At 47.1% G+C, this 12,578-nt stretch overlaps 4 protein-coding genes across 4 annotated transcripts; 2 read left to right on the top strand and 2 right to left on the bottom strand.

Moving 5' to 3' along the window:
• Positions 1–967: 967 nt before the first annotated feature.
• EV420DRAFT_1618935 (phosphoribosylaminoimidazole carboxylase) lies at positions 968–2,908 on the bottom strand (the record flags this gene model as incomplete). The annotated part of the gene is made up of 5 exons (XM_060475413.1): positions 968–1,159; positions 1,213–1,955; positions 2,004–2,446; positions 2,475–2,778; positions 2,875–2,908. The coding sequence occupies 5 exons, from the start codon at positions 2,906–2,908 to the stop codon at positions 968–970; spliced, it is 1,716 nt and encodes a 571-aa protein (XP_060334605.1).
• A 3,913-nt stretch (positions 2,909–6,821) lies between these two features.
• EV420DRAFT_1639223 (uncharacterized protein) lies at positions 6,822–8,967 on the bottom strand (the record flags this gene model as incomplete). Its single annotated transcript, XM_060476946.1, has 5 exons — positions 6,822–7,422; positions 7,471–7,565; positions 7,632–7,743; positions 7,811–8,855; positions 8,907–8,967. 5 exons carry the CDS (start codon positions 8,965–8,967, stop codon positions 6,822–6,824), a joined length of 1,914 nt encoding a protein of 637 aa, XP_060334604.1.
• A 357-nt stretch (positions 8,968–9,324) lies between these two features.
• Positions 9,325–10,015, top strand: EV420DRAFT_1639222 (uncharacterized protein; the record flags this gene model as incomplete). The annotated part of the gene is made up of 5 exons (XM_060476945.1): positions 9,325–9,388; positions 9,465–9,476; positions 9,531–9,539; positions 9,589–9,760; positions 9,817–10,015. The coding sequence occupies 5 exons, from the start codon at positions 9,325–9,327 to the stop codon at positions 10,013–10,015; spliced, it is 456 nt and encodes a 151-aa protein (XP_060334603.1).
• Positions 10,016–11,709: 1,694 nt separating this feature from the next.
• On the top strand, positions 11,710–12,303 carry EV420DRAFT_1476873 (uncharacterized protein; the record flags this gene model as incomplete). Its single annotated transcript, XM_060469362.1, has 3 exons — positions 11,710–11,812; positions 11,890–12,052; positions 12,102–12,303. The coding sequence occupies 3 exons, from the start codon at positions 11,710–11,712 to the stop codon at positions 12,301–12,303; spliced, it is 468 nt and encodes a 155-aa protein (XP_060334602.1).
• Between the last annotated feature and the right edge of the window lie 275 nt (positions 12,304–12,578).

Below are 12,578 nucleotides of genomic sequence, written 5' to 3'. Positions count from 1 at the left end.
ATCTCACCTTGGAGGATTTCAATCTCGCCAGTAACGTTGACTAGAGCACATGATTAATCTTTTGCTGGTCATTACTGACTGAAGTCATTTCCTCACCCATGATTGTTGGAAGAAGGAAGGAAAGGAGGATTTTGACAAATCACGATCAGATCACGCCGAGATCTTTACTGCTTCTTTTCTTTTTGACTTGATAAGATTCTTTTGTTTATTTCCCAGCGATTGATAAGCCTGACAACTATTTCTACCGCGACGTGTCCTTTAGAACGAAAGAGTCTGGCCAGCGTTCGACTGGACGTACGACGCAACCTTGCTGGTGGCAAGGAGCGTGTAAGAGTACCCGAGGCTTGAAGCAGAGATCGTTCCTGTTGGGGCGGTATTCTACCGTCGTCACCAAAGTCTGTGTGATAGTACTGTTTAGACAAGTGTAGTGGGAAATGAAGGATTAACCTACCATTTCCAGAAGCAACGGCGTAGCCGTTATCAGTGGAGTAGATAGCATCTTCAGTGCCTGTTGAATCGTAAGTATGGATACTGCTAGCACTGGGAAACTGGATAGTTGCCGGTGAAAACCTTGTTCTCGATAAGGAGTTGTGCCTCATCTCGGGTGTTGATGCCGTCGTTCAGATCGACATAGCTAAAAATGATGAGCTTACATCTCGAACCTCATAAGAGCGGCTCACAGCGGGATCAATAAGGCTTAAGTCTGATGGCGTTTAAATGTTGCAAAGATGCACCATGGCAGTTCGCTGCGGACAGCAACGACTACATCCATACGGTTGTATCGCGGATAATCGAGGTGAAGCCAAACGCCAAGCTTTTGATATAGTCAAAATGGCGAAAACTAGTTTTATTGTGCCTCTATGGCGTGACAAGATACATAGACGTAAATTCACCTTGGATGAAGGATCAGGATGGGTGAAGCGAAGAATGGCAATGACACTCACGTTTCATTCTCTTTTGTCTTTCATCATGGCTTGTACGCCTCCCACCCTATATTCTCTAAGCGCTCAACTTTGCCTAGGACCTCCTTCTCCAACCCCTTTAGGTAGCCGTTCATCTCTTGAATCAGATGAGGCTGGCCAGCGGAGAGAATCCTCACGGCGAGTAAACCAGCGTTGGTGCCGTTGTTGATGGCTACAGTCGCTACCGGGATACCTCGCTGAGTGCGTATGAGGGAGAGGGTAATCAACCCAGGACAGGGCGAAAACTCACAGGCATTTGGACGATACTATGGAGAGAGTCAACACCATCGAGCGAACTGCCCTTGACGGGCACACCGATGACGGGCAGAGCAGTCATGGCAGCGACCATCCCGGGGAGATGAGCAGCACCCCCTGCTCCTGCTATGATTGCGCGGAGACCGCGTGACGAGGCCGAGCGGGCATATTCCACGAGTCTGTCGGGAGTACGATGCGCTGAGACTATGGTGAGTTCGTAGGAGATATTGAACTTGTCCAGGATGCGCGCGGCGGGAAGCATAACTGGGAGGTCTGAGTCGGAGCCCATGATGACCCCGACGAGGGGGTCCTTGTTGGAGTGGCCAGACCCGGGACTTGGAGGGACAGGAGTGTATTTTTCGAGCTCCTCGGGGGTGCTTCCTGGGGTGACATCAAGTAAGGGACGGAGTTTGGCACAGAGAGACGCGTCTGAGTTGGCGACGATGGTTATGTGACCCATTTTGCGGCCTTTCCGACATTCTGCCTTGCCGTAAAGGTGAGTAGAAGCGCCGGGGACCGTCAGGGCAACATCTGTGATGCAAGTGATACTGGACATGGAGGAGGAAGAACCGATCAAGTTTAACATCGCGGCAGAAGGGACTTTGAGGTCCGTGGAACCCAGTGGTAACGATAGAATACTCCGTAGATGGTTTTCGTATTGAGACGTTTCGCAGGCTTCTATAGTATAATGACCAGAATTGTGTGGCCGTGGAGCGATCTCATTGACGTATACATTACCTGCAAAATGAGATCAGGAAATCTCTGAGGAATCAGGTGAATGCTCACCATCTTCCATGAGGAACATCTCGACGCCGAAAACACCAGCGCCCTCAAAGGTCGCCACTGCAGCTTCGGCAACTTTTTGAGCTCTCGAAGAGAGATCAGGGTACCGGCTACGGAGAGGTGCGAATACCAGGTGACAGACGTTCTCTTTGTGAACGGTTTCTACAGCAGGATACGACCGAACCGTCCCATCCGCCGATCGTACCACCATGACAGCGATTTCCTTGATGAACGGTACCCACTTCTCTGCATATAGCGGCCGTCCACCTAGGGCGGCGAGAGCATTTTCCGCGTCTGATATGTTGCGAAGGACGTAGTTTCCCCGACCGTCGTAGGCCAGTGTTCGACTTTTTAGCATGAGAGGGAGACCGAGTTCGGTTGATGCAGAAGTAATAGCATCAACAGACGATTGAACCTCTCTGAAAGCTGACACCCGGAACTCCATGCTCCCGGAGATGCTCTTTTTGGCGGAACTTGTCTTGTATTATCCGGATCGCTCGAGGGCTGGGATGGATAGCCAAGCGACCACTTGTTGCAGCAGCAAGGTTCTCCAAGGCATCGACATCGATGTGTTCGATTTCTACGGTCAGGACATCTACTTTCGATGCGAGTTCGCGTATCTTTTGAGGATCGGTAAATGAACCATCGATATGCGAAAGATTGCCGCTGTGGGCGATGACTTGCTTGGCAGGTGCAGAATCTCCAACATCGAGAATAACTACAGGAATATTTAAAAGAGACGCCGATGCGGCTAGCATGCGACCCAGCTGGCCACCACCTGCGTGAAGTAGATATTTAGGGTTATTCCAGGAATATTGCAGAGAAGTCTGTGGAATGTTAAGTAACCTGCTGACAGATTAATAGTAGGACTTACTCCCACCAAGGATCCCGACGACTTTCTTCGACATTGTTACAGAGATGAAGAGGAGGGCGGGGGGGGGGGGGGGGGGGGGGTGGGGGGGGGGGGGTGGTGAAAGAATTAATGATGTCCAAGAATCGCAGTGACGGAAATTTTGTATTTGGTACCAAAGGTGATGTCATTGGACCCAAAGATAGATAGATAGATAATAGATAACCGGGCGAGGTCCCAAAAAGGAACGCCGGGGTTCTGTGCCGACACAAAACGTGCCACAGACTACACACTCTCATGCCGCTGTGATATCCTCAGTTGCCAGCCAAGAACGTCTCACGGATTTGAAGGAAATGCAGGGACAAGCAAATGCAATATCATAGGGAACAAGAAGAACATTGCATGTACTACCCAATGTCTGTTAACGACAACCACAATCTGTTGGGATTTGCAACTTCAGGCTCATACTAGAAGATTCCCGAGGCTTCAGCTTACTCATTTGTCATGATACTTGGATATATTTAGTACTTTAGGTAGAATATTCTAGATACTTTCTGTAGTATATAAGGAGCTCATTAGAAGCTCTAGTAGCTAACAATTAGGTATTATTCCTACTGCAAGCCTCTCACTGCAATAGTTCCAACACAATCAATACTCGAGGTGTTCACATATCTTCTGATGAAGTCATGCCAGTGCAAAGAGTCAGTGGTGGTATGTAAACAGGGACACTTCGGAAGATTTTGAAGACATGATGAACAAACTGTGCTAAAAGAGGCTCTACAGCAGGTAACTGCAGCAGGCAAGCCAAGCGGTCGTCTACTCCCAATGTGCTCCAAGCATCTCGCAAATGAGGACATATCTGAAAGATATCCACCAAAAAATGCTGTTGTAGGGAGGTGAGACCAGTTGTGACTTGACAGAAGCAGCATAAATGCCAATCCTAAGGAATGTATAGGCAGTAACACTCTGACCACTGAAGGACTTTGACACTGAGTACATGGGAGGACATGAGCAGACGTGTGAGTGCTTTCCAATGCACTGGGATCAGTACATTGAGATAAGAATGATGAGACAACTTGTTCTTGCGAAGGTGCAAGCCAATGACTCAAGGAATATACTTCATGGATAGATGAAGCATGGAGCCCTTTACCATGTGGTTGATGTCATCATTTAGACAATGCAAACAACCATTTTCAACATCAGTGATGAGAGATGATATCGATGATATAGACAGGTTGTGGTAGTTGAGGTTAATGGAGGGAGCCAACCATTTAAGGACATGCTGCAAATCTCCAAACCAAGAAGGCTTCCTAGTTGTGTGAAGGGCCAAGGACTCATGCAATGCAAGAGCACCAAGATGATCATCAGGCAGCTCCAAGGGCACTTGATTTATAGCTGTAGGGTTTTTGTGGGAGTTGAATTAATTAAATTAATTCAAAGAGAGGAGAGAGAAGTTAAATATTGGACTACTGAGAGGTCCCTATCCTCTGTCAGTGTTAGTATATGTCCTAAGACCCCAAATATACTGTCTTGTGAAGCCCTTTATTTTTTCTTTCATGCTTTGCACAGTAATACATCACAAACATTAAAATACGTGTTTTCAGTCTAATTATTAGCACAGATTAGGTCCTGATTAGACCTGAACTGGTCCCTCTTCTTATGAGCCAAACCTCACTAGAGAGACCTGTAAAACTCATGCCAATCATGGCATAGACATTTATGGGTGTTGCCGGTGTCTGAATTGGGAAGGTGTTTCTGGATTTGGGTTTTGGTGTAGCTATGATCATTTACATGTTGCATCGCATATATACCTCTTGTCTGTCTGTTGACAGCTTTGTATCTCATCATGGAGCCTCAGAAAAGGTACCAAGATGTATTTAGATTAGAAAAATTCACTCCCAACTTGAATTCCTTTCCCAATCCCATCCAAATGACCCCTGACTTGTTCTCCCAGCAATCAGTCTGTGCTGTTGTTGTGCCTGCAGCCTGTTTACACATGTAATTTTGCAATCTGACACATTATACATGCATACTGAGATACAGTGAGTGAGTGGGCTAAATGGATGCATTGACACTGAAACTATGCAATGTATGGAGACGATAACTAGTGGTATCATAAGAAGTATGTGAACATTAACAGGACTTAGCCATAGCATTGTACCTGATGGGCATGCTTGACAGGAAGGCCACACCATAAACCCAGTTGCTGCATGATACGACTAGAGCTCACTGTTATGGGAGCTGATAAACCAACTCAGATTGTATAAGGATTGATGATATTTAGCAAGCTCACTAACTATGATGCATCATACCTGAAAATCTGGGGAAATCCTTATGTGAGATGACAAATATCACCAGTGCAAACTTGGACAGTGGGTTTTGGCCAAAGTCCACAAGCCCACGTTCCATTGTCCAGAGTCCCATTGTTCAAAGACTCACTTATTGCCATGTCTATGAGAAGCCTCTGTGAATCCAAGAAAGAAGTCCTGAAGGACATATGCCAGAACTGATAGTTCCATATGCCTAGACCTGTCGGTCGTCAGAGAACAAGCCTGTGGGTGTCAGGAGAGCATCTCTTGGCATGCGTTTAGTGAGCTCACTATAGAAATGAGACTAAAACTGGGAAGTCCGACTCAGATGCTCAGTAAAGTGGCAGTGGCAATGTGCTATGCACATAGGAGTCTGGGTACTGCATGATGTTTGTAATTCTAAATTCCCTGTAGTATAAGTAGGATGGTTCCAGTAGGTAGAAGCTAAGTTTTGAGCCTCTGAGTTCCCATGCACGTGCTGAAGGTGGTACTGTGATAAAGGATCAGTTTGTGACTTCAAGCTTTGCATAGAATTAGCGAGCTCACTCAGAGAAATATGAAATACCCTTTTGATAAGACTTTTGAGAACTTAGTCAGAGTGAATATGAATCAGTGATGCTGTTTCTGTTCTGTTAAGTGTGATAAGTAGGTTTATATGATGTCTAGCGATGGTCTGTGGCCTGTGACCGGAATGTGACAGGGATGACAGGGAAGGCAAACAGGTCCTGCTGAGATGCCGAGACCAAGGTGGCATGGCAATGTGCTTATGTGAGATACGCATGACCCCCAAGACACACCCCAATGCCACACGCGACGCGACGTGAACCCGCCCGGAACGCAATCGACAGACTGGACTGACTGGAGAGAGAGAGGAGAGAGAGAGAGGACGGATGTGAAACACGAGAAAATAAGGTATAGAGAGAGAGAGACAATAAAAGGGAATGCGAGGAAAAAAAGGGAACGCATGTAGTATTAGTATGGACTATGGAATGAACGAACTCGACTGTACAGTACAATGTGAGAGAAAGGGAATGAAGAACTCATGAATCAGGCCAAAAAAACCGAGGTGCCATGAGGTAAAGGTAAAAACTGCAGAAAGAGTGAGTGAGTGGGACAAGCAAAGGGCAAGTGAATGAACAAAGTAATGCGAAGCCAAATGCTCTTTATACCATACCCTGCTACTGTACTGCTACCCTGGAGTGTGAGTGTGTGTTGTTGGATCTGGTACCCTGGTACCCTCTACCCTGGAGTGTATCTAGGGGATCTGCCATACATAGCTCAAAAATGTCTTTGATTTTCTCGGACCGCACCTGAAATGTCTTTATGTGCACTTCCTATGCTTCCAAACCACTGTCAGTCCCTGCCAAAGAAGATTGGAAGTTCTCTCGAGCCTGAAAAATGACGTTCACTACACCTCCACAAGACGTTCAGCCCAGCCTTGTGTCCTGTTGATGTCGTATTATATTTCGGTCATGTAGGTTCCTTCCCACCCTGACACCCTGACTGCCTGAGGTACAGTGACAATTTCTTTTTCACGTCCGCCACTTACAGTCCCAATCACTCTTGTGTGGTGTGTGTACAGTTCAGTTGTTTTTCAATCAATTTATTTATTTTGAATGTCTGTACATTACATCAAGAATACAAGAAGTGCATAAAATTTATTCAATGTGATTTATCTGCTGGCTTATGGCGGGGGAGCACTGGAGGTCGACCAAAGAAGTCAAAGAATGTCTGTGCATAATGCATGGCCAAAGCCTTCTCCACAGTTAAGCCACCTTCCGTTTCTGTTGGACCCATCAAGCCCTTGCACTCCATAGGCAATGGAACTGACCAGCCTTGCATTAGGTCCCATAGATTGCGGAGTCGTTCTCGTTGTTTCTCCCATTCGCCGCCAAATCCATCATCATCCAATAGCTCTCCTGCTGGTGGAATCAGTGAATTCCCAGAAAAGACCACCAAGATCGCATTCTGACAGTTAGAATTGGAATCATTGATAGCACCCATAGCAGTGGTGACTTCCATGAGTACCTCTGCCGCACAAAACACACGATGATCCAGAGCTAGAAGCTCATAACGGAAGTTAAGCTTGCAGAGCTCCCAAATGAGCTGATGACCACGTAGGACATTGAATGGCTGCTCATCAGAGGAGGATGGTGGTGGCACCAGCTGTACCTGGACTTCTTGGCCTTGCATGCACAAACCTAGCATCTTCTCAGCCACTTCAAAGGCCTTAATGGATGGAGAATGCGTTGATTTGCTTGAACTAGCATTACCATCAGCATGTTTGAGGGAAAGAGCCAACACATCTCACCATTGCTGAGGGCAGAGTGGTACTGCATCAGAGCCGATAGCAGTTGCCTGGAACTTGAGTGCATCAAGACAGTGGTCAAGTTGCCGAAGGTATGCCTTTTGTCATATCGGTTTTGCATTGGTTATCAGCGCTGGTCCTGGAAACATGTAAGTTTCGGTAACCGGCTCGGGGAATGATGCTGTCGCACGTTCAGATCTTTCATTGATCGACATTAATGCTGTCGACCAAGCAGGGAGAGCAGGAGGGGCATAATCACCACCGATGTCATTGAACCTATCTCAGCTCATATCTGTTCTGCCATGAGTATACAATGGATTGATAAAAAGAAGCCATGGCTCACAGCATGTTTTTTTTCAGGCGCGAGGATTGAAAAGACAGATTTGAACAATGGGAAATATTGCGCTCCAGGCATATGGGTCCAATGCTCGAAGATTTGGCTGCCGATGCAGACGAAGTATCAGTCTCGACAGAACGAATGGTACAGAAGTTGAAAGGATCACAATATCCCTGGAAAAGGTGTAGACATTGATGTTGGGCTACATATTTCCGAGGATCTGATGGTTTTCCAGTGAATACAGTAGGATATGTTCGCTTGGGATGTTTGGAACAGATATTGGGTGAGGACAGGTCGACAGCCTGCAATATTACTTGATTAGCAAAAGAATCGAGAGGATGGACAAAGAACACAGGTATCTGGGCTTTGAAAAAGAGCTGTACAGTGCCTACATCCCAAGTGAATGCTCCAATCCGATATTCAGATCTGTGGGCTGGGTCCAAGGACTTAATGCCATCCATGACTGGCTTGCACCAACCCATGTAGTCCAATGCAGCAACGATCTCAAGCCAGAATCGCTGAGCAGTCGTGACTAGAACTTGAATAGTGAAAGTATCCATCGCAACATGCCCTAGGCGGTCGAGTACCGCTTGCAAACAGGAAAGTAGTATGGTGAGCAAATCACGGTAGTCTGATGATTTCATCCTATCTGCTAGAACATCCTGACAACGACCATCAATGTGATTGAAGGCATGGAATAATTGGTCGCACCATGGTCGTTTCAACAAGCCTATTCCTTGGATGGATCCAGTCATCCATTCGATATCATTGTTGCCATCTATGTCGTCCCACATATATGTGAACTCCTGGTAAGGATGGCTGACTGTGAGCGAAGTAGGCCAGTGCGGGATGAGAGGGAGGTGGCAGTACGCTTCTTCATAGTACTGTGGGGTGCAGCCATAGTCATGGTCTCCAAAGTGACCATCAGCATACAGGCGAACTTCGTTGGTGGTTGAAGGTGAAGGAATGAACTTTGAAGTCGGCGACGTGATGAAGAACTGGGGGTCTGGGAAGAGAGCTCCTACGAGACCATCGTTGAAGGATATGGATCCTGTAGCATGTGTGAGATGTGGGTTTTCTATGAGAGCACAAGATTACCTACCAGAAAACATGCGTGAATTCTTCAGCAAATCATCCTTTCGAAAGGCATGGACAACATTCATTTTGCTAGAGGGGCTCTTGGAGGAGGAAGGGATATAGTGGTGCAACTGTCTTTACACCAGTAGTAGAAACAGAGGAAAATGTCAAGTGCACCAGTGCACTCGACGCGAGAATCAGAAACACCAAGAGTTTCTGTTGTCATTGTAGGCTGCTGTAGTTCTGAAAATTTGACAAAGGAAATTTGAGCTGAGAAAAGAGTTAGTTCAAAATGGAAAACGAAAAAAAAGATTTGAGTACTCACCGAGACTTTGAGGAGAGAGAGTGCAAAGGCAAAAACGCGAGGAGGGACTTTGGCATTATTTTGTTGACCACCTTCCTTTCTGGGCTGCCAGTGCCAGTACCGATTTCCTCTTGCAGTCATGTCCCTTCCTCGCTCGCAACATTCTGTCCTAAATGCCCTCTATCCTCAACCTCAGGTTCAAGGTCAGTGCTCGTTGTCATTGCCATTGTCATTGACATGCTCATTTACCATTTTTCCTCTTTTTCTTGCCGTTGTCAGCCATTCTGCAGGGTAACGAGTTTCATGGCATTCAGTAATCTTAACGATAGTGAGTCTCTCACCAAGACCTGGAAGGTACGCTTTTCTTCTTGGCCTGCATGAAGGTAAGCTCAGCATTGCGTAGGTCTGCACAAAGGTAGCCAGGTACCTCAAGCAGGGACAGCGTCTCGAGAATCTCAGTTGGTGGCTATAGCACCCCCAGATTCTTATGGTCGACACGACAATGCCAAGTCCAAGCGGGAGTTCAAGAAGCTTTCGAAATGTATGGGCGACAAGCTGGACAAGGAGAAGGGAAGGTATGTTGCACCTATCACCTGTTTTCTTTGACTGTTGCCTTACCGACCCTCTGTAGCAGCATTGAGGAGCTCGCAGCCCCAGTCTTCAAGTCCAGCCATTTGATAGAAATCTTCTGCCAGCGGGTGGAAGAGAAGGAGTGCAGTCGAGAAGCGAGTCAGAACGCGAAACCAGGCACCATTAAGCGCATGCAGCTCACCTTCAGCATTGACCAGCCTCCGCCTGTCACTGGAGCTCTCTGTACATGTCCCCGATAACCTTATGTGCCGAATTGCCGCCCTCTTCCACCAACAAAACCCCAGCCATCAAGCGAGCTCTCAATGCCCAGGGCAACTCAATCTTGGCATGAGACAATGCATTTTTGCCCAGGGAGTAGTATCTTGGGTCCTTAGAGGCAACACCATGCTCGTCGCTGATGGGAAACGAGGTTTATGGTGTGGAGGAAGACCCTGTGGACATCCCAAGTGAGTGTTTTCACATGCCAAGTGATGTGCACATCCTGACCTTCCTAGCACAGTGTTCCCTCCCTCCACTATCCTTGCGGTGACGAGTCGACGGTCCATCCAACTAGCAGCCCACAACAATGATGTCTCTGCCATCCCGAGTTTGCTTCAAGACAACGTATCGCCATCTGGCGAGCAAGCCTATGAGGCCAATAAGTTGTACTGTTACACTCGATGAGGAAGGGAAATGTGACCATTTGCAGGAGGTGTTGGAAGCACGGGAAGAGACTTATAAAAATGAGGGTAGGTTCTCTTTCTCGCTGATAGTCAGGGGTACTCACAGCGATCCAGATCTGTTGCCTCTTGATCAACGCAACCTTCAATGACATGCCGGCTAATGGTGAGGATCTCAAGTTTGCGCTGAGACAATGTATTCGGTGAGCAGGACCTGTATGAGAGTGAAATGGAGGTAGCAGGGACCATGAAGCAGCAGGAGACGTGCCAGAAATGGGTAAGTACCTCCCTTTTACTTGCATTTTTGGGTGCTTACCAATCTGTAGACCTATCTCAGGCAATTTTGCCTCGAGGCAATGTATCTTCATCCAGCGAGCAGACCCTTGAGGCGACAATGGCGGGAATGAGAGGGAGGATGGTGGCAGACCCATTGGGAATGGGCAGGTCACCTTCTGTTCACTTCACATGTGCACATATTAACCCCATCCTTAGCACGATCACTCTGGTATCTATCCACGCAACTCTCTCCTCAAAACCACGACCTCAAGCACCCCAAACCGGACCAAATGATGTATTGAGCCCCATCAAATATGAGCTTGGGTACGGTTGACTGGATTTGGTGCAAGGCATTTATTGCAGGAGTGCATTTCAGGCCCTTCAAATTTTAAAGAAGGTACATTTATCTCTAGTCCCTTGCTTAGACTTTTCGCTAAGTACTATTTGATACTAGAATCAATAAATGACGTGGGCATGAACTGTGGGCTCAGACTTCTGGTGTCTGGGTCTAGCATATGGGCTTTTGGTGCCCATGTGCTTCCACTAGCATTCTCCTTCTGGTGGAGATTGCTGTTGGTACAGCTTGTGTTTGTGGGCGCTTTGCTCTCATCCGGGGTCAGAGTTTTGTGTGCCCAGTAAAGTCGACACACTGGCATCTGATACAAGTGTCATGGCGAGACTCCATCCTTTCCCTTATACCACCATCAATGCATTGCCCACATCACTGATGGTCGATACTGTCACATCCCATGAGCTTGACCCGTCGCCATGCACTTCTGTCTATTCTGACAATGATGTCAAGCATGATTTCAGCAACTCGCCGGCCACTTCTACCTATGAGAACCCTGTCCCAGCATCCCCCATTATTAACCTCACCATTAAACCACCACCTCCGCCTTCTCTTTGAACACTGTTCTCTCATATCACCTCGCCGCCACTTTTGCCTCCTTTTTCCGGCTATCATTTCCTTGTTCATCTCAGGCGGCATTGCACCATTTATGACAGTTGTCATTGGTCAGGTTTTCAGTGTATTTGCCACCTATCCAAAGTCGAACTCTTCTCAGGAAGCCAAAGATACCCTCATGCACAGTGTCGGGATAGGTTCGCTTGAGCTGATTGGCCTGGCCATAGATTCATTGGCCTTAGAAGTCTTACTTCTGGCCTGTGTATCCCTACAGGTGAACACAATGTCATGAATCTTCGGAAACATGTCTATTTGGCCATCACATCGAAGAACATGACATGGTTTGACACGAAGATGGGTTCAGAGAGCACTGTTCAGTCTACAGATAACAAACAAGGTCCAGTTTGGGCTGGAGGGCTTATGGCTAAATTCACCAGGTAAGTATACTCTGAGTATGGGCTTATCCTGATACTTATCATTACTTAGGGAAACAGACGAAGTTCGTATGGCTTCATCTCTTGCCTCAGGAAGAATCATCCAGTATACAACCACCTATGACACATGCTTTGTTCTTGCATTTTCACATTCCTGGGCACTCACGCTCATCATCCTTGCCTCTGTCCCTGCTCTGGTTCTAGTACAAGCCTTCTCCCAAGCAGTAGCCGGTCCTCTCCTTTCTATCGAATGATCCCAAGAATCTGTCGCAGCCATGCTTATTGATCGCACTGTGTCTGCAACTGCTGCTGTCAAAGCGTTCAATGCAGCATCTCGGGAACGTGACTCTCTCTAAGCACTGTTCTCGACCACGTCAAAGTTGCCGACAAAAAACTCGTTGCAGTCTGGGGTTTTATGTCAGGCCTGTTGCAATTCATCATGATGTCCATGTTCATGCAAGCCTTTTGGTTTAGGTTGAAGCTAGTCAAGCAAGGCAAAGTGGAACCAGGGGATGTTATGGCCGTATTT

Source organism: Desarmillaria tabescens, assembly GCF_030435595.1.
Source record: "Desarmillaria tabescens strain CCBAS 213 chromosome Unknown EV420scaffold_8, whole genome shotgun sequence".
NCBI classification, from domain to species: domain Eukaryota; kingdom Fungi; phylum Basidiomycota; class Agaricomycetes; order Agaricales; family Physalacriaceae; genus Desarmillaria; species Desarmillaria tabescens.
Note: the sequence above shows the minus strand (reverse complement) of the source record. Positions and strands in the feature narration are given on the sequence as shown.